The sequence below is a fragment of the Erithacus rubecula genome (genome assembly GCF_903797595.1).
Source record: "Erithacus rubecula genome assembly, chromosome: 11".
Lineage (NCBI taxonomy): Eukaryota > Metazoa > Chordata > Aves > Passeriformes > Muscicapidae > Erithacus > Erithacus rubecula.
This window is the reverse complement of record NC_136663.1, coordinates 20,117,020-20,138,440: the sequence shown is the minus strand read 5'-3', so window position 1 is coordinate 20,138,440 and position 21,421 is coordinate 20,117,020. Positions and strand designations below refer to the sequence as shown.

Below are 21,421 nucleotides of genomic sequence, written 5' to 3'. Positions count from 1 at the left end.
TCCCTGTGAGGTCAGACACCTGCACAGGAGGAGCTGTGGCTGCCTCATCCTCAGCAGTGTCCCAGGTTGGATGGGGCTTGGAAGGTCCATGCAAGGTGTCCCTGCCCACAGCAGAATGGGAGTGGATGGGCTTTAAGGTCCCTTCCAACCCACAGCTTTCTGGGATTCTAGGACTCTTTTGAAAGTCCAGGTTTAAAGCCATAACAACTCCCTTAATGTCAGAATAGTGTCTTCAGTTTCTCAAGCTTTGATCCTGCAGAGAAAAAGAGAGATGGTTTTTCTCTCAAGTTTATTCTTCCTTATGGCACCTACTAAAAGAACCTCAGTTCACATTTTCCAAAGATTTGGGATACTCCACTCACCTTCCCCATTGTTTCCTGACATTTGGGGCACCACTGCCTTCATTTTATCACTTTCAGAGTGCACCTCTGGGTAAAACAAGACAGTTCTGGAGTAGCTCATACTTTTGGGAAGGGATAATTTAACTCCACAGACAAAGCCTTTATTCCTTGTCTGTTTTCCATGACCTCAGGCTTTACTGCCTTCAGCAAAGAGATACTTAAGTCATTTTAATGGTTCTCATATCCATTAAGCTTTTATGGTCCTGCCCTGCTCCTGCTTGTGCCAGGAACAGCAGTGTGTGTGTGGCCACAGAATGACTGAGATCAAGGAAAAACTCTGGTTACAAGAGAATTTTTGCAGGTTTTTTTTCTTCCAACCAGATCAAATTCCCAAGTTATTACATGTCCCAGTTGCACACACAGCACAGGGTGTGAAAATGAAGCTGTGTCATATCAGCACTGCAAGTGAGCTGCTGTGAGGAGAGGGGATATTACAGGTTTTTTTCCTTGCAAACTTCTGCTGCCCAAGCTCAAGTATCAGCAAAACCTACTCTACACTTTTAAATGCTGGGAAATTCCCTACAATGATCCTATGAATGCCATCACTCCCTGCACACCATGCTCCAGTTCACTGCAGCAAATCCTTCCTGCAAAGGGAAGAGCTTTTTTCCTGTAAGACACAGCTGTGTCACAGACACGAGCCACTGTAAGGGAGAATTGTGGATTTAGGAGTGTAAGTCCCATTTTGGGAAAGCAATTCAATAAGAGGTCATGGGAGGCAGCTAAATTAAGATCACTTTTGACAAATGTTGTTATGTTGTTTAATCCAATGCTATAAAAAGTAGTTTGTGTGCCAAGGGCTAGATTTTTGAGAACTACATTAAATAAGAGCCAAGAAAAAAAAAAAAAGACAGAACTGTTTGGCAGGGAAAGGGAACAGAAGAAGGGAGGATTCAGAAAATGTTCCCATAATACTGCAAAGAAGAAAATTTTTTGGTTTTTAAATAAAAGAAGCCAGGCTGGGAGTGCTGGGGGTGTTCACCTGGACTAGAGAAGCCTCCAGAGAGAACTTAGAGCCCCTTCCAGTGCCTAAAGGGGCTCCAGGATTGCTGGAGAGGGACTTGGGACAAGGGATGGAGGGACAAGACAACCTTTAAGCTGCCAGAGGGCAGAGTTAGATGGGACATTGGGAAGAAATTCTTCCCTGTGAGGGTGGAGAGGCCCTGGCACAGGTTCCCCAGAGAAGCTGTGGCTGCTCCATCCTTGGAAGTGTTCCAGGCCAGGTTGGACAAAGCTTGGAGCACCCTGGAACAGCAGAAAATGTCCCTGCCCATGGCAGGGAGTGGAGATTTGAGGTCCTCCCCCCACCCAAATCCATGATTTGTTCTATGTCATGTGAGAGAAAAGAGCACCACAAGCATCTGATTGTGTCACAGACCAAGGTGGCTGCCTCCTTTAAGGAACATATAATAAGAGTAGAAATGGGCAGCAGAAAAATTCAGCAACTTTACTATTTCCCAATTAGTATCTTCAAAACTTAATAGCCAGACAATTAAAAAAAGCAGAATGAGTTGAAATTCTTATAGATGCCACTTTTTTTTGCAAGAAAGAATTAAAGAAATTGTCAAATGAAAAACCAAAGGCAATAAGATACCCAACTGAAATGACAAAAACAAGTGGTAAAACAACCATTGTACTGGGAATTTGGCAAAACTCTTGTGAGTTGCCAGAGAATTTGTGATGATTGCAGAGGAAGGGATAGATATATGTAACATAGGGATACAAGTAGGATACTTGTAATATACACAGTGACAGACCTCTCGGACATTTGTAATATTTTCATCTACACCTACCTTGTTCCTTAAGTCTACCTATCCCCATTTTAATCAATCCAACCAGATATTTCCTGAAAACAGATGCTGTACTTGGATAAATTCAGTTCTAAATGACAACTCTCATGCTTCAGTTGCAAAGCTTAAGGAGGGCAGAAACACCATGCCTTGTCTTTTGTACAGCCACACATTTGTAAGAGATTTTTAAGATGCATTTCAGGTGTTTTTCAGCAATTTGCAGGGTACGAGGCTGTGACTGGGGAGAAAATGACATGCTGGGGAAAAAAAACAATGTAGTTTTTACTCAGAAGAATAATAAGCAGAAGTATTCAAGGGTGATGACTGAAGGCACTGGTGGAGAACAAATGCATTTTTCTTCCATATAAGATTGCTGTTCTCTGTGGCTGAAGGAAGCATCCAAATTGCTTTTGCTTGTCATCCTTTGTGTATTTTGGGGAGAAGGGGGTTGTTGTAAAAACAGGTTTGGCACCCTCAGCTTGCAGCACAGTTCAAACATCTGCACACAAACCTGCTCCTTGATGCAAACATACCTTTAACAGTTTTGACAAAAACTTGTTTCTCTTTACTGGGGTCTTTTTCTTCTATTAGAATTCCGTGGAAAATGCGCCCAAACGTGCCTAGGAACAGAACACCCAATCAGTGATGTGTGGTTAAGAAACACTGATAACATTAGCAGTATCTTAAGCAAACAGTACCTTTCACAGCAGAAAGTGAGGAATGCCTGCAGCTAGAGGGTCTCTAAATCCTAACAAGTCACCAAGGGAGAACTCAGCACGAGGGGGATTCACAACTACAGGCAGTAAATGCTGAAGTTTTACACAAATAAAACTTAAGGGGACAAGCATGAGAGTGCTAATGATAGCAGAGCCCAGTGAAATTAAATATCAGTATGATGATGTTTTATTTGTGGCACTTCAGTCAACTCCCTGCACTAACTCCAGCTCCCTTTTCTCATCCACCCAGTCTGCAATTCTAAGCCAAGGCACTTCTCACGAGGACTAAGTTTTTTTGGAAATATTCACAAGGAAACAGCAGTTCTGGACAGACAGCACACGTGGAACACTTTGAAATAGCCAGCATCACAATTATTCACAAGTTTCACCTCAGCTGGAAGGTGCTGGGTTTGTTTGGAAGTCTTTCAGCCTCTCCAGCATTTTTGCATTCACAAGATGTCACTGATGTGACTGCAGGAAGAGGAGCTGGGCTGACAACAACTGGTAACACACAGAGAATTAATTGGTTTTTGCTGCTCAGCTTGGCAACATTTTTCTGCAAGGTGTGCATCATCTTCACAGAGTCTATTCCAGCATTACAGCCCCTTCCCAGGGACTCCTCCTGCCTGACCAGGTTGAAAGATCTTCAACAGTATGCAATACAGATCTTGTTTGTTTCTAAATACTTGAAACAGTGGCAGTGCAACATTTTTGTCACCCACCCTGGGGCTGCAAGGAAGCCCTGCAGGAACAGGGGTCTTCAAACTGCAATCTCACTAAGCAGCAGCTGAACTCAGGAGACTCTCAGGCAACCACAACACCATGAATTACTCAACAGCAAGTAAAATCCTCCTGTCTTGGTTCTTGAAGACTTCCAGAAAGTGTCTAAATATGTATTTCCAAAATGATAAAGCAGGTGAAGCTATGGGAGCTACATGAAGTTTACCACAAATCTGTGGCCAAGACCTGTCAAAAAGTTCCATGAATGAATTTACTTTATCCCCTTCTTCCCCTCTGAAGCTCTTTTATTCTTCAACAGCAGAGACTCAACACCACTATATGAAATTGGTCAGGTCTTTTAAGTCCTCTGCCATGTGGATGTGGCACTTGGGGACACGGGTGAAATTGGCAGTGCTGGGAGAATGTTTGGACTCGATGACCTTAAAGGGCTTCTCTAATCTTACTGACTTTGTCATTAACTTTTGAAAGTTCTGACTCAAATTAACAGCTGGAGGCTAAGAAACGAGGTCCCAGGATTAACTGGGTCCAAACTGCATTCACCAGCTCCTTATGCCTCATCTGGCAGAACAGGGCAGCTCTGTCACCAAACATCTGAAGCATTGCTGGGGCACTGAGTCACTTCTAGTCATAGATGACACCCAACATCCCAGCTCCAGGCAGCCCAGAGGAACACAAAGCACATCCCACATGCCAAGGAAGGTTTTTGCAGAGCCCACAATGGAGGGGAGCATGGAGCTGCCTCCTCAGAGATTCAAAATTGAACAAGAATGGGAACATCCTCCACTGCTGCTCAGACTAACACCAAGTATTCTGCCTCCAAAGGATCATTATCTCCATTCTCCAGCTTTGGGAAGTTTGATTTCTCAGGGAACAGAGACTTGAAATCGCAGCAGTAAAGGTGAATCACAAAGAAAACTAAATATTTAAGCCTATTTTTCAAATTCAATATCAACAAGAATCAATTCATGTTGTGCATAAACACTTTCAAAGTGCACATTAAACAAAGAGAGAACAACTCAGGATATTCTGTGAAACCAACCAGGTAATCTCTGAATCTTTCAGATCAGGGCTGTAAATGTTGCATCTGCCAATTAGATTTCTAAATCAAAGTTATAAACTGAGACACTAAATTTGGACAACTGAAGTTTTTCACAGCTTTGGGTTGGTTTTGCTTTGATTTTAATGTTGTTAAGAGCAGCTCTCCTGTAGGAACTCCCAAAAGTGAGTTAGCTTAGAGAGCTCTGACTGATTACCTCTCTTCAGCCACCCTTCATTTCAGGGAGCAGGTTATTAAGCCAGACAAGCTGAATAATTTACTGAGCATGCCTGGTTGCTCCTCCAGCCTAATGAATTCTGGAAGCTGCTTTCCCCACCCCCCACACCCCAAATGCAAACACAACTCATCATTCCTCCCCTCCACTGAAGCTGTGAAGATCAGAAACATCATTCATGAACGATTTCAGAAAAACCTGTAAATAAATATCTCTCTATTTGTGTTTATGTATCTACACCATGTTGGAGGAATGAAGTGTCTGAGTGCTGTAAATACCTTCCTGGAGCACGTCTTTGAGGGTGATCCTCTCTCTGGAGATGGCTATGTCCTTCACTTTAGCTTTGGCCTCCATGAGAGTGACACTTTTCAGATCATTCTTCTCTATCCGCAATGTGGGATAACCTGAGGAGCCAGCAGAGCCAAACAATCCAACATAAATACCCTTGGAATGAGAATAGGCACAGGGCTTCAGCTCTGACCACCTACAGCCCCACACACAAGGGAGCAGCATGATCTCAAATATATTATATATTCATTTTTAAAAAGTGATAGCATTTAGCAATGAAAAAAACAAGAATAATCATCTGCAGGGAAAGAAATAATATCAGAGATCTCTGTAGTGTCACATAAACAACTTTTATTATTAACTCCAGGTGAAGGAAACTCCTGTACTGAGGAGGAGTTTCAACACTGCACTGCCCCCAGGAGGAGGAAACAGACTGTTGGAAAACTTGGAGCTGGGAAGGTGCCTTACCCCAGCAGGACAATAATAAACTACCAGTGCCCTCTTCTGGCACTTCCAGACATTGGGATACACCAGCAGAGTCAGAAGGACTGGAATACTTTTGTACATGTATTATTAGAGAAATCTTGAGAATTACTCTGATAATACTTTCTTCAAAATTTAAACATTACTGAAAACAAAATTATACAACTGTGGAATTACCAAAGTCAATCCTGCTTTTTTACACATCCAACCTTTTATCTTCTCCTAATTTTCACCATTTCCAGTAATCAACAGGTGCCACTTGGGCACAGTGGCCACCACACTGGGCAGGTGAGGGTTGAACCACCACCCTGGGCTTGGTCCCCTGCCCTTGGCCAGAGGATTCTGGGGGACATCATTCCAGCAACTGGAACTCAGCCAGATTAACCCCAGCCATTTGGAAAGCCAAACAAAAAAAAACTGAGGTTGACAGGACATCAACAGCTCAACCTGAGCTGGTATAAGACATTGAGGGACTGGAGCATGTCCAGAGAAGGGAATGAGCTGGGAAAGGGGCTGGAGCACCAGGAGAGGCTGAAGGAGCTGGGAAAGGGGCTGAGCCTGGAGAAAAAGAGGCTCAGGGGGAACCTTCTGGCTCTGCACAACTCCCTGACAGAAGGGGACAGATGGGGGGAGGTCAGGCTCTGCTCCCAGGGACAGGGACAGGAGGAGAAGAAACAGCCTCAAGCTGTGCTGGGAGGGTTTAGATTGGGCATGAGGGAAAACTCCATTTCCCAAAGTGCTGCCCAGCCCTGGCACAGCTGCCCAGCTGGTGGAGTCCCCACCCCTGGAGGGAGTTAAAAGCTGTGTGACACTCGGGGACATGGGTGGCCTTGGCAGTGCTGGGAAACAGTTGATCTTAATCACCTGGAAGGGCTTTTCCAACCTAAATGATTCTGTGATTCTAAGAAACAGAAAATAAAAAGGCTGGGGAGGAACTCAGGTGACAAGAGGGAAACCAGCTCTAGAATCATTTGCAGGATAAGGTCTCTTCCAAACTCTGTGAAAATGATTTTTTTTTAACATTTCATATGTTAATTTTTTACAAGCCTGTTTGTAAATGCTTATACCAAATATATTTTAAAAGCAGTTCTTTGCAAGGAAAAGATGAACTCAGATGACAAGATTTTTTTTTTTTTAAGGAGATACAGTACAATTTAGAAGTGAACCCAATCTCTCCCAGAGGTGCAGCTCAACCTCAGGTAAACATCTGTTTCCACACATGGGAGGAAAAAAGGGAGAACACAAGAAGGCTGAGAGTAATGATGACCTTTCTGCTGTGCTCCCTCATGATGGGACAGTCACTATCACCCAGTGCCATCAGAGGACAATGGGAGAGACTTTGGGGTCTTCCTAGTTGCTTTAAAAAACCAATGTGTGTCCCTATGCTGGCCACCTTCCCCCTCCAGCTGGAATAGTCCCTTCCCTGAAGCAGTGCTGGATGGGATAGCCCTCAACCAGACAATAATTTGAGGATTAAAAATTCTACAGGCAATGAATATATTCATTAACTACAGAATTAACTCAGAAGACATCGGAGAGCACTTGGTCTGTTCAACCTGGAGGAGACTGAGAGCTGATCCCAGTCTGCAGCTGTTCCCAAGGGACAGGACCCCAAGGAATGGCTGGAGCTGTGTCAGGGGAGTTTGGATTGGGTGTCAGGGAAAAGTTTTTCCCCCAGAGGGTGCTGGGGCACTGCCCAGGCTCCCCAGGGAATGGGCACAGCCCTGAGGCTGCCAGAGCTCCAGGTGCATTTGGACAACACTCTCAGGGATGCACAGGCTGGGATTGTTGAGGTGTCTGTGCAGGGCCAGGGGTAGGACTGGATGATCTCTGTGGGTTCCTCCCAGCTGGGATATTCTGTAATTCTGTGGTATCAGTTATCAGATCAGTATCTAAACTGCTGCCACCCTTCCTTTCCACTCACTACTCTTCAGCTATTTTATATGCTTTCAAGCAAAGCTGTAAGCAACAGGAGATGACAAGAATAACACAACCAGCAAGATTCATGCAAATGGCATCACCTGCTTTGGTAACTGATCCCAGGGCTGGGTAGATACATCCTGTTCTCTCTCCTCTGCCTGGACTGCACAAGGCTCTTCCCAGTGTCAACACACATTTCATAGTTACTGGTGAAGTCTGGCTGACTGGGTGCAGGGAGAACAACCCAAGGGACAAACACAGTCTCACACTCATATGACCATCACATGCCCCCACACTGACTCCTGACTATGGCATGGACAAAACACACATGGTGTGAATTCAAGAGGCATAGTGACAGAGCCAGAGAGTTATTGCTGTTGTTCTCTTGCACATGGCAGGAGGCTCTGTGCTTAGATTAACACTTACTGGTTACTGGAGTGGCATTGTTGGGTGTGTCAGCTCGCAGGTACTGCGTGGTCTGCGTGGAGGGCTGCGACAGCCCCTGGGAGCTGCTGCTGTCACTGATGCTGTGGGGAAACAAAAACACATCAACACCACTGCTTGCCACTCCAACACACCCCAAATCAACTTGTACAGGTCAAAACCAGGAGATTTTCCAGGCAAGACTTTAAAAGAGCTGAGTTTTTGAACTCTCTCACACATGAAAATGTATTTCAAGTAACTCAAAAGTCTTGGCTCTAAGCAAGTTTGTTTTCCAGTTTGCTCTATTTTCTAGTACTTCTCCCTACTTTTGAATATTCCAAGTGACAAAATATTCCTTACCAGAACCACCATGTCATACTAAAAACAACCATTATATTCCAGAGAAGATTTGCACACATTTCTCTCATGGCATGAATGTCCCAACTCAGACAAGGGCTCTATTTTACAGCCCAAACTGCTCTACCCTACTTTGTCACTCCCCTCCCTAAGGGTACCTATTGCCCTTGCAGCACCACCTAAAATGTGCTTTTTGAGATGCTTTCTTTGGGCAGAAGAACCAGGGGTCCACAGAGTATCCATGTAAACCACAGCCTAAACCAAAGCAGGCTGATTTCTGTCTTATTTTCAGTCAAAACCCAACAAAAAGGGCTGTTGCAGATGTAATGGACCAAAAACCTGTTAGCAAGGCCAGAAGTTTTGCTGATATTCTCCCCCTCCAAACACACACAAATGTCCCCCACTTTGATCCAGCTTAACAAAGCTACCCCACTGCTGACTCTATTGGAAGGACAAAGAGGAAACAGGTTTGGGATACAGCCTCTGTTCTGCCAAATAATCAACATGTAAGGTTTCCTGGGCTGCTGCTGAGCACTGACCAAGCAGTGCCAACCACCCCTGTAGGATTGGCAGACACGGCTGGTGATGCCCTCCAGATACCTTTGAAGCCATGCTTCCTTTAAAAACCAGAAATCCAAGTCCACTCTTCCCTACTATACCACTAGCATGGATGCACCCACTGAACTTTTTCTTTGGAACAGAATCTACTGAATCTCACAATACAAACTTACTTATTTATAGCTGGCCTCAATCTCTCCCTGGAACCTTTTTTTTTTTTTTTTACAGCTATTCCCACATTCCCTGTCTTCCAGGTGCAGGGTTCCAGCACAGCATTTAGCATGAGCCTAAAAACCACAGATGCTGCTCTAGCTCCTCCCCTTTAACTTCCTTCAGAGTTTTTGAATGAACATTCTTTGGTGCTGGCAACTTATTATTGCTTATTTGAACTGTTCCCACTATTGCATCCACGAGCTGCTTCAGTATGATCCACTCTGCAGGGAGCTTCCCAGGAAGGAGAGTCTTGGCATGGTCACCACATCAAACACCAAGGCACAACTTGCATTTCCTTTTCTTGCTCTGGCTGGAAACTCCTTTTGTAACCTGATCACCCACTAGCCCGGATTCCTTTGGCTGGAGGCAAGTGTGAGGAAGGAATCATTCCTTTAATGCCTTATTGCAAGTTTGAAAAACTCCTTTTTGGGTTGGCTTCATTCTGGTTTTTAGGTTTAACTCTCTTCCTTGAGCTTCCTCACTTGCATATTCTGTCAGTTATTTGAACTATGCCCTCTTGCTTTAATGACTCCTATTATCCTGCTGTTAAACCATGCCAGCTTTCCTTGGCACTTTTCCAGTGCCTTTGCTCCAAAATTTGCAGCATTTGCTGTGGACTTCCAATACAATGTTCCTAAATAATCCATGTGCAGCCTGTAAACTTGGCTGCCTGGCTTGAGTTTCCAGTTAACAACCCTCCTCAGTTTTATTTAGTTCTGGGGTTTGAAATTAAGAGCACCAGTGGGTTTTCCAGGCTCTGTTGCTCCTGGGAGGTCGTTAACCCTAATGATATTGTCATATTCCATTCAGGAACCTTTTACAGAAATAGCTGGAGATTATTATTCACAACTAAATCAGAAGTTTTTGCTTCCCTCAGTGAGTTTGTTCAAAACAAACCCCACAGCTCCTGATTTTCAGGCACATTTTGCTTCTTTTACACCTCTGCCAGGCCAGGCACCTTCAGGCTCAAAAAACAAATCATCACATGATGCTTGAAGAGCTAAACCCCAGGAACTGCACAAACTTCATAAAATCACACAGTGGTCTGGGTTGGAAGAGCCCTTGAAGATTATCTCATTTCAATCCTCTTCCATGGACAGGGAAAGCCCCCTGAATTTATCAGTAGTATATATGGTGATTCAGAGAAAATTATTAACACTGCCAAATCACAGAGGACTAACATTAGAAGGATTTTAGCTTTATCTCCACAGAAAGTCAGAACAATGGAGTAGATGGAAGGATATCTGACCACACTGCTGGGCTGGACACCTCAAAACCTCACCCACATTATAAATGTAATGTGTCTCCTTTCTGAATTAAAGCAAGCTGCACATCCTTTAACACCTTCAGCTGATTAAAACCCCTCCATCAGGCACAAAGGAATTGAGGGAGGCTGACAAGCTCATTTGGTTACAATCAATTGAGCAACCACAACTGCTCAAGACACAGTGGCATCACTAAAGTCACATGAGCTGGGGACACCAGGGGAGGGAATGGCAGGGAGAAAATGGAAATGAACAGATGAATGGATGAAGAGGAGGATGAAAAGATAAAGCTATTCCATGAGGCTGCAGGCAGCACAGAAGCAGTTCAAGACATCCTTTAGTTCAAGATATCCTTTCACAGGGGTGACCACCCACAGCCTGACTGTTTTCCAAAGGATCCAGTTTCACACTGCCTGCTCCTGAACAGTTGCATCTGATGCAGGCTCAGCCCACCTGCTTTTCCAGCCTGCCTTCTCCTCAGTGTTTAATCCTCACTCCAATGCCCTTGGACTCATGTTACAAGTGCCTTTTCCATGCATGTGCTATGGTTTTTCCAGATTGCAATATATTTGGGAGAGCCCAGCACTGCCAGTTTTACAACCAAGTAATGCTCAGACTGCACCCTGAGGCCAAACTGAATACTGGAAAATCAATCAAAGTAGGGAAAACTGAAATTCAGTTTCCTGCAGGTGTCAGTAAAACCCAAATGTTTTCATCCAATCATGTATCATGGAATGGTTTGGGTAGGAAGAGACATTAAAACTCATCCAGTCCCACCCCCTGCCATGGGCAGGGACACCTTCCACTATCCCAGGGTAATCCAAGCCCCATCCAGCCTGGCCTGGAACAGGGATGGGGCAGCCACAGATTCTCTGGGCACCCTGTGCCAGGGCCTCCCCATCCTCCCAGGGAAGAATTTATTCCCAATATCCCATCTAAGGTAAAACAGAGGTAAAAACTCTCTGGTCAGTGGGAAGCCATTCCCTCTTGTCTTGCCATCCCAGGCCCTTTTCCAGGAGCCCCTTTAGGCACTGAAAGGAGCTCTAAGGTCTCCCTGGAACCTTCTCTTCTCCAGTATGAACACCCCAGCTCTCCCATCTTGCCCTTCCAGTGTGCCCAAGTCAATTGTTCCTTCAATCCTGACAATCCCTGCAGATCTGATTCTGAATTTTCCCACTCCACACAAATATTCTGGCAAAACCTGAACAACCCTGCCATTTTATAAACAGCAGAGCACCTGCAACTGCTGCCTTTCTGCAGCCCAGCTCTCACCACAGCCAGTATCTGCTACAGCAGAAATTGCAAACTACCACAGAGTGATCATTTTGAGACCAAACTCCCACCAATCTGAGTAAACATGTCTCAAAACCACACTGGGAAAGGTTGAACACATACCTGTCATCCAACTCTATCCTTTTCATGCTGTGGAGGTGCAAGACAGCCAGGATTATTGCCACCAGGAATATCACAGCACAGCACACGCCCACACTGATATAGAACACCCGGGTCGAAGTGGTGGGAGCTGCATTTACAGGGTCAACTGCAACACATGTGGAAAGTTACTGAACCCTTCTCAAAAAGGAGAGAAACCAACAAAAAACCCCAAACAAAACCCCCAAGAAATGACATTTTGTTAGTTTGTTATGGCATTACAAGCAGAGGGGCTGGAGGCAGGGAGAGCAGCCTCAGCCATCCCAAATGTTCAAAAAGGCATCCTGGAGAACAACCACTGGAAGAGACAGTGAGCACTGAGCACTCTCTCCCACTGCTTTCCAACAGCATTTTGGCAAAAAACACTCCCATTTTGGGTAATATGGAACCACAGTCAGCCAATGACATTTCCATCCAGAAGGGGAGGAAACTATCTCATTCTATTCCTTCAACAGTGATAAATTAAAACAGCAAACCAGGCAGGTCTTAAGAAAATAGATCAGAGTCATGTAGAGAAACCAGAACCCCCAAGATGTAATACAAAAGTTCTTACAAGAGTTGGAATAGGGTTTTTTCCTCTTCACTAATTTAAACAATTAATTACCACTGCAATACTATAGGACAGACTACATAAGGACTCTTTTCACAGGGAAAGCTGTGGAATCAAAGCACATATGAAGTTTTGCAGGTTTTACACCCCAAATTGTACATTCAGGATTACTTACAAATAGCCTTGCTGCTGTTTTTATCAGATGTTGGAGATTTGAGTTCTGGTTCAAGCTCTAAAGAGATGAGAGAAAGCCATTAAGTTTGGATGTATTTATTATTGCATCCCTTCACATTGCCTCAGGTATGGAAAATTAGATCTGCTTTTCCAAAGAGAAGAGCTGACTCAAGGAACACATTAATTCCTACATTTCCATTTAAATTCCTAACCAGAATTAATATCACACTGAAACACACAGGTCAGGTATTTCACCACTGACACCCATGTCCAGGGAGGCAAAGCTTGAGCCCACTGAATCCATGTAAAACTCTGCAGCTTGTCCAAGGTCCAAAGCAGCAGAAAGAAGAGGTGCAGAGAACCTCACAGAATCAGTTCCTATAGGAGAGGAAATCATTGCTGGGATGCTCAGTCAAGACTACCCTGATCTTTTGGAGGAAATCCTGGCTCCAGTCTAATGTTGCTCATTCTAGGAAGGGGTCAGAGATGCAAACACAGGCACTGTGCCTTCTCAGATGATGTCAGAAGTCAAAGAGTTAAACAGAAGGATGGAAGAGGTGATGTCTATTTAAGTCCTTATAAATATGCAGGTGAAGGCAGGAGGACAATACTCAGCCCTTAGAATGTGGGTGAATCTTCAGTAAGCTTACTGTGAGTCTGGTTACCAAGAGGAGCAGTGCAAGCCTGGGGGATGCAGGAGATGCCTCCAGATGAACCCCCTGAGCATCTGCAGGCAGCTGAGGGAATCCCATGGACTTCTGCACAATCCCACTTGCACACCCCCCTTTCTGCTCTCAGTTGTGTCCAACCCAGCACAGCCCCGTCCCACTCCTTGGTAAGCCAGTGCAGCTCAGGAAAAAGTAATCCAAGAAAGGGAAAAATCAAAGAGTTTTTGTTTTATTATCCCGTTTTTGAACTTGAGGAGGAACTATCAGGAATGCCCTGAGAGAAACCCCTATCAAGTTCCTCCATATTCCTAACTTATGCATTACATTTAATCAGAAATCACTCTATGCTCTACACTAATCAACACACACCAAACAAAGCCAATTTTTTTGTATTTATGAACCTGCAGAAATGAGATCTTTGTGAGAAGCACTTCTGATGGTTCAGGCAGTGGCTCTGTCTCACCCTCAGAGAACTGTGTGGTGCTTATGGAAAGCCCCATCACACATCCACAGCTCAGCAAACTGTGAATGGATCAGCAGGGCTGGCTTCCCCCACCTGGAGTATTTGAAAAAATACCCAAGGCAACATGAAATAAAGGTAAAAATATCAACATTATCAACCAGATCTCCATTTTAATAGGAGATACACACTTGGAATTAACAATGGTCTTCCTGAAGCCTCAATGCAAGGAACATGAATATCCCCACAAGGTATAGTTGGCTTTTCCATCCACACCTTCCCCAGGCTCACCCTTAGACATTTATACTCAAGAAAAGTGATAAACCCCTTTTGGAAAGACAGCTACTGTCCTCAAAGGCTCCAGGTAACCTGAGCAGAGGCAGGAGGAACTTGCAAAGAGAGGGAGGTGTCCATCCCCAAATACTGCCTAGGAGTGGGACACCACAGGTAATCTTAAGGAGGGCACAGCTCTTGGGATTCTCCAAAATAATTTTTTCCTGATGTCTATGAAAATACTAGAAAATCCTAGGAAGCAGCAACAGTAAACAGGAACAATCCAAGAATAAATCATGCTTGCAGAATCCCAAGTGGTAACACAGAAGAGTCAATTTAGAATTTCCAAAATCTGGATTATCTCCCAAAATCATTTTGTACTTCACATCTAACAGACTAACACCTCCTACACTCACTAAGTAGTCAAGTTTATCACAATTTATTAAGTAAGTCAATTTTCTTGGTAATTCTTAGAGCAATTTGAATTCTCAGAATGTTGCAGTTGTTCCTTTCCAAACAGAGAGAAAATGTTTTTTGTTATATATGTATAAAAAGGTCAGTCAGTGTAAAAGAACTCTTGGGGTAACTGTTCATTCACCAGCCTCTACTTTAACCAGAAGTCCCCATTCCTCTCTGAAAGGCAGAATTTTACCTGTTTCCTCTGATCCTCCCCAAAATTCACTGTTACTCCCATCCTGGTTCATACACCATCCCACCCCCTTTTCCTATCACACTCCAACACTAAAAACTTTTCAATATCTGAAAGTGAATCTCTTACTTTTGTAGCACATTTTCCTCCGTTTGAAATTTAAAACTGTGATGTTTTTGGAGGAATTGATAGTTAAGTTGAGCTGCATCAATATTGTGACGTCGGAGTCGAGTCTGCCGGTGCAGGAGAGTTCGACACGGAACACTGTGAATACAAGACAGGAGTTACAGGGGAGGGGCACATTCCCAGACTCTGGGGTGAGGGAACATTTCAACAAGATTATGTTTATGAAGGACATTATAAATATCATAAATTATCAAATTATAAAGAACATGATGCTAAGAAATGTTATTTTAATCTTCACGCTTCATCACTTCAGCTATAAATTCATTTTTGTCAATTTTATTAAGTGTTCACAGATTACTAAAACTGCATTTGTGGTTAAATGACCATTATTTATCCATGAGTTGGATGGGGGCGGGGAGTTCACCTGAGAGGGTGCGAGGAACTTCTCCTTGTAGAGAAATGTTGGCCTGGGGCAGAGCCATAGCCACGGGATCATGGACCTGAAATCCCAGTTTATATTCAACCTGAAGCAACAGTTGGGAGAGAGAAAACACATCAGAAGTCTGTCTAGGAGTATAAAGAAATGCAACATTCTTTTTCATAATTGTTCTTGAAAATAAAAAACTATGCCTAAATTTACCAATTCATGTATCCATATGCAAGTTTCTTATTTGACATTTTAGTATCAAGACTTTTGTGACAGTTCAAATTCAGAAAGCCGAAAGAGAAGCTATTCTTGAAATCATGCCTTGAAATCTGGAGCAGAATTCAGAGTGCTTGTATTAAGAAAAATTCCACTCAATGATACTTTTTAAACTTACTTGTTCAAAAGTCAGTTTGTTAAAGCTGCTAGAATTCAAAAAATTCCCCCTCCCACAGTCAGTTTGACAAACAAAATTGCTTAGAAATAGTTTATTCAACTACAGTCAAGATTTTGTTTCCACTTAAAAAGCTGACTCTGCAAACATGCATTAAAAAAAAAAAAAGTAGAGGACCTACTCTAAGTCATAATCTCCTCTTGGAAATTCATCCTACCCCTACACTTAATTTGCCTGACTTTGTCCAAGTAGTTAGCTTTTTCCTCCCCTTCTAAAACACAAGATGGCTCATTTCTGTTATCAATTTATTTTTCAGTCAAGATGCCAAGTGAAGAGACACAACCCCATTTCTGAGTTCCAAGTTGCACTACACCAAGTTAGAATGGAAGATCCTGAGGGGTGGAATTACAGGAATGGGAAGCAGGGCTACATAAACTCCAAAATTCCTCAGAATTCACAGCCAGGCCCCAGGAAACACAGGGCAGGGATAGCAATGCAGGGAGACTCAGCTAATGCTGTGAGAAGGGAACTTCTCCTCAAATGACAAGTGACAGAACTATGACTGTGCATGTGGAATATGGGAGCAGGGCTGGCTGGCTCAACCCAACTCCACTGCAGGCCAAAAGTCACTCCTCTTAACAAGTTACACCTCAAAGGGAAGAACAATTGCAGGAGGAATCCTCAGGATCTGCACTGGTGAAGTTGTTTAATGCTACTGCTCCTACTGCAGCCTTTCCTACTTAAGGGCAGAAGAACTACCATCACTCAAGTTTAAAAAAATACCAGAATGAACATCTGGCAGAGACTAAACAGATCATTTCATATATGAAAATAAATTGTTAAGTAACTGGAAATGCTTCAGAATGTAAGAGCATACACAATCTCTCTGACAGCTGCTGCTGCATGCTCCAGGCATGGTGATTAAGTGACAGAAAAACCCTTTCCATTTAATCAGAGCTCAGTAATAACACACTGGATGCTGCTTTTATAGGCTCTGCCTGTCTCCAAGCATATGTTTCTAGAAATCTCTACAACAATTGCTCTACATAAGATTTCCAGAGGCTTCAGTCCATGGCTGCCCTTTTGTGTGTCCAATGCACCAAGGAAAGAGATTCCACAGCTAGTGGCATGTATGCATACACAGACCTTGCCAGGAGCAAGAAGCATAAAATACTTTGAAATAAATGCTTCAACTTTCTAAAATAAGGAACAGCTTGGATGTGTGCCATCTTAACTTACTGCCTACAGCCATAAAAATAAGCATTTTGCACCTTGCATATGCTAATTTTTGTGAAGAAAAAAAACATTAAATGATAGCAGTGGGTATTCACCAAGCAGAACATGTCTCAAGTACCCAGAGCAGAAGTCATGTCTGCCCACCTTGGATTTGGCATGCCAGGTGAAGTGGAGATTGTTGGTCTCACTGGGTATCAGGAGATTGAAGGACAAGGCATAGTGATTAACCACATCATTCCTCACGTAAGACAACTCTGCATCCAGACCTGTAAGAAAAGACAGAAGAGTAAGACAGGGAAGAACAGGACCAAACAACTTTCAGGACCACCAGCTCCACTTACATCTGCATGTTTCAGCAAACATTTCCCCCATCCATAAATTCTGAGGCAGGTTTGGAGACCAAGGCTCACAGCTGTCAGCTCTGACAGAGTGCTCCAAAGCCTTACAGAGCACTCACTTCAGAGAGCTGCCATAGCCTAAGGAACAGGTAAAAGCTGGAATGGCATGGAAGGAAACATGACTTTTTATAGAAACATCCAGGAAAGTCATTACAGGCTCTCCTGAACATCCCTTATTCTGCTTCTGGGAATCACAGCTCATTTTATTTACAACTGTGTTCACTCAAACCAAACTGCTCTGGATTATCAGTTGGTTATCACAGGCAATTCCTTCTGGAATAGCTCATTTCCTGAGCCTAGACACCTAGGCAGTATGGAATTAGCTCCAAGGTAATTAGATCACAGAATGGTTTGGGTGGGAAGGGACCTTAAAGCCCATCAGTTCCACCCCTGCCATGGGCAGGGACACCTTCCACTGTCCCAGGGTGCTCCAAACCCCATCCAACCTGGCTTTGGACACTTCCAGGAATGGGACATCCACAGCTTCTCTGGGCAACCTGAGCCAGGCCTAACCACCCTCATAGGGAATATTTTCTTCCTATATCTAATATAAATATCTCTTTTATAGTTTAAAACCATTCCCCCTTGTTCTATCAGTCTGCACATTTAAAAAGTCACTCTTCCTCATACAGAGTGAGAGGTGACATTTGTACACCAGCAATACCACCATTTTGTGTCCACTTTTTGCTCTCTGAACATTTAAATACACCTGGAGACCTCAAAGCTCCACAGAACCATTCATTTCAGGGCACCAAGGTACATTTCCCTACACAGCCTCTGATACTATAAACACAGCAGCTGCTGTTATTTTTTGTGGCACGTGCTCCAAGGTCATGCTGAACACAGGATGGGGCACTGCAGCTTGCCCTGGGTGTCAATAGCAATTAGTGGTAGGGTAGGCACTGCTTCCCTGCAGGGGTAAAATTAATCCCAGCTCCATATCCTCAGGACAAAATCACCCTGGATTTGCAGTCAGTACCATTTGGCCTTGTCCCATAGCAGCTCCTCCTCCAGTGCTCCCAATTAAATGCTATCAAGGCTCTTGGACATGCCAGGAGAGCAATGGGGTAAATCAGACACTGAATATTCCACACTGAGAGAACAGAGTTCAAATCAGTCACAGTACAAATGGAGATAGAGGATTCTGGGATGCTTCCTCATGGCCTTCCAGGACCTAAAGGGGGCTTTTAAAAAACAGGAAGACATTTTTCAAAGTGAGACAGTGACAGGACAAGGGGGAGTGGTTTTATACTAAAAGAGGAGAGATTTAGATGGGATATTAGGAAGAAACTCTTCCCTGTGAAGGTGGTGAGACCCTGGCACAGAGAAGTTCTGGCTGCCCCATAATCTCTGGAAGTGTCCTAGGCCAGGCTGGACAGGGCTTGGAGCAACCTGGGACAGTGGAAGTTGTCCTTGCCCATGGCAGAGGTGAAACTTGATGAGTTTTATCCAACCTAAATCATTCTGTGACTCCATGAATTATTTTTTTTTATGGCTAGAAAGTCAAGAATGTTGGAGAGGCTTTGACTTCAAGACAACAGCATTTAAGGCATCCTGAAATAACTTCAAGAATCCAGAGAAACATGAAAGGCTGGGTTTTATTAAGAAATTAAGGAAAAAATAAATCCAAGCTAACCATTGAACTGTGTAGATAAGCTGCACTTGAAGGAAGGGAACACATCAGCTCAACAGAAGTGATTCCTCCTGTTTAGTGCAAAAACTGGGTACAGATCAGTACAAAGTGACATTTTCTCTTTTTTCAGAACTTTTTTAATCCACCTTGTTTCCACAAGATACAAAAATGCAGTCAAGATGTTCCTCTTCATTCTTATTGCTGTTAAACCACTTTCACTCCCTGCTGGCTCATCAGGGTCCCAAAACTTTAATCACAGACATTGAAGGTGGCAAGGGAGAGAATACCAAAGACTGGATGCAGGAAAGAAATCAAGATAATGGATAAGTTATCCCAGGGAGAAATGATCTCACACAAGATGTTGAGCAGAAAAAGATGCAGGTGCTGTTCTAAGTGCTGAATATAAACAGCTTGAGACAGTATCTAAAAGAGAAGTTCAATACTCTTTGTACACACAGTCCCTATTTCCACTTAAAAATAAATGGGAAATGCAAAATCATATCCACCAGCAAAACAGGGAGGAGGGGGAAGCCCACACAGCCCCAGAAGCAAAATAAAATTTTGAGAACAGATAAAAGCAACAGCAAACTTCAAAAATCCATGTCCAGATCATTTTTACATGTGCACATGTTTATACATGAAACCCAAATTGCAGTTAGCAAACGCAGGAGGAGTGTGGAGAAGAGCTCACAACTCTCAGACACCTGGCATTAGATCCAATCAAGATGGGAAAGTTTGAAGGCAGAACCTTCATTCAAATGAACCCCATTAAGTACACATAATTTTAGAATTAGGGAAACAAAAGGATTAACAATGTGAAACAATGCAATTGGAACAAGGAAGCTGTCTCTGGAATAAAGAAAAACTTCTCTTGTTGATAAATGGTCCCAGCAAGCAGAGGTTCACAGAAATGATCCTTGATTTAACAGAAACTTGGTAGAGAAACTGGTCATTGTAACCAAACGAGTACACAGCAATAAAATTGCCTACTGCAAAAACCCAGCTTCAGAAAGGTTATATAAAATGCAATCCTGACTGAAGCTGTCAGAAGTATCTTGATGTGCAATTATCATCTAAAGGTGTACAAGACTAAATTATCCTACAGAAGATCAAACCCCTAAGCTTTCACTGTGGTACAACAGTGAGTAATTTCAGTTTATAGGACACTAATGTTTTGTGCCTCTACTGCCAGAAAAAACTCCACACTAATAGGAGACACTAATTATGGATTTCACAAGCAAAATATAAGAGCTGCATGATAATCAATGTTGTGTCACTTCAAAATGTTATGCTTCAAGACTTGCATAGAAAAATAATTTCAGAGGTTTTGTACTACAGCTCTGAATTCCTAAACAAGACAGAAGGTTGTCCAGAGCAGCTGTGGCTGCTCCATCTCTGGAAGTGTCTAAGGCCAGGTTGGATGAGGCTTGGAGCAGCCTGGATTAGTGGAATTTGTCCCAGGCCCTGGCAGGGGGTAGGACTGGAGGGGTTTAAGGTCCCTTCCAACCCAAACCTTTCCATGAGCCTGTGATTAAACTCACTGGCAGTATCTCTGAATTCTTCCCACTAGCTATTTTGTCTCCTAGGAATCCGGGTCAATGTTTTCTCCAAGCCTGGAAGCATTTTAAGCTTATCAACAATTAAAACATTTCCTCTTTAGCACATCTTTTCCCATCAGTGAACTACAGATAAAATTCCATTTCCCACGCACAGCTACAAACCAGAGTCCTCCCCAGACAAGCAAGCTCCCATCTCCCCACCTCCAATCCACCACAGGACAGATCTGCTTCCAGACCATCCTTCCATTCCTAATTTTTCATCCCCTTACTCAGCAGCACTCAGATGGAACTTACACTAATGCTGGCACCCAGAAACCTGGGAGTTCTGAGCTTTCTGACACTGACCCCCAAGAGAGCACCTGAGGCCTTGGACAAGCTTCCAAATTTGAGTTAGAATCATGGCTGTGTAGTTAAATAAAGGGCAAGATAAAGGGTTTTAGGTATTGTCTCTTTCTGTCTTCTTCATGGTTCCAAGTAGTAATTTTTTTTAGATAATTAGTACTGCACTACAAGTCACAGAAGTTTAGTTGTTAGGTCAAAAGTATAAATAATATAGGTACTAGTTCTTGATTAGATTGTTTAGCTTTAAAAAAACCTAACTAGCTAAATTCAGTTCCATTTTGCTCACTTTTAGCTAGTAGCTAAAAGTGCTGCAAAACACTCTGTACTATAGATAAAATTTAATAAACAACCAAGTCCAAACATGAGAAAATTCATCTCCTTCGTGTTTTTAATCCTAACTCTAAATAAAAACAAAACCAAAAAAATAAATAAAAAACCAAGCTAGTACAGTTAACCTATTTACAAGAGTACAGCAGCACTTAAAAGGAGCTTACACTAAAACAGTCCTGTGACTTCATCACATACTGTAAGGTTTTTCCAAAGCAAACTTTGGACATAGAAAAATGACATCAAATGAAGCAAGTACTGCCAATACACAGCCTCAACTTTTCACTTTTTTAATATAAATCTCTTTCAAACTCAGCAGCAGCATAAGATGCACCAGCTGGGGTAGCAGGT

General features: G+C 43.2%; 1 protein-coding gene across 1 annotated transcript in view; it reads right to left on the bottom strand.

Moving 5' to 3' along the window:
• Positions 1–21,421, bottom strand: part of RYK (receptor like tyrosine kinase) — a 51,907-nt gene that overhangs the window by 18,114 nt on the left and 12,372 nt on the right. The window contains exons 2-9 of the mRNA XM_079315368.1: positions 16,956–17,077; positions 15,182–15,281; positions 14,761–14,895; positions 12,583–12,639; positions 11,822–11,966; positions 8,037–8,137; positions 5,198–5,323; positions 2,725–2,811 (exon numbers count right to left, since the gene is read on the bottom strand). Coding sequence (XP_079171494.1) covers positions 2,725–2,811; positions 5,198–5,323; positions 8,037–8,137; positions 11,822–11,966; positions 12,583–12,639; positions 14,761–14,895; positions 15,182–15,281; positions 16,956–17,077 — 873 coding nt within the window. The remainder of the gene's footprint in view (positions 1–2,724; positions 2,812–5,197; positions 5,324–8,036; positions 8,138–11,821; positions 11,967–12,582; positions 12,640–14,760; positions 14,896–15,181; positions 15,282–16,955; positions 17,078–21,421) is intronic.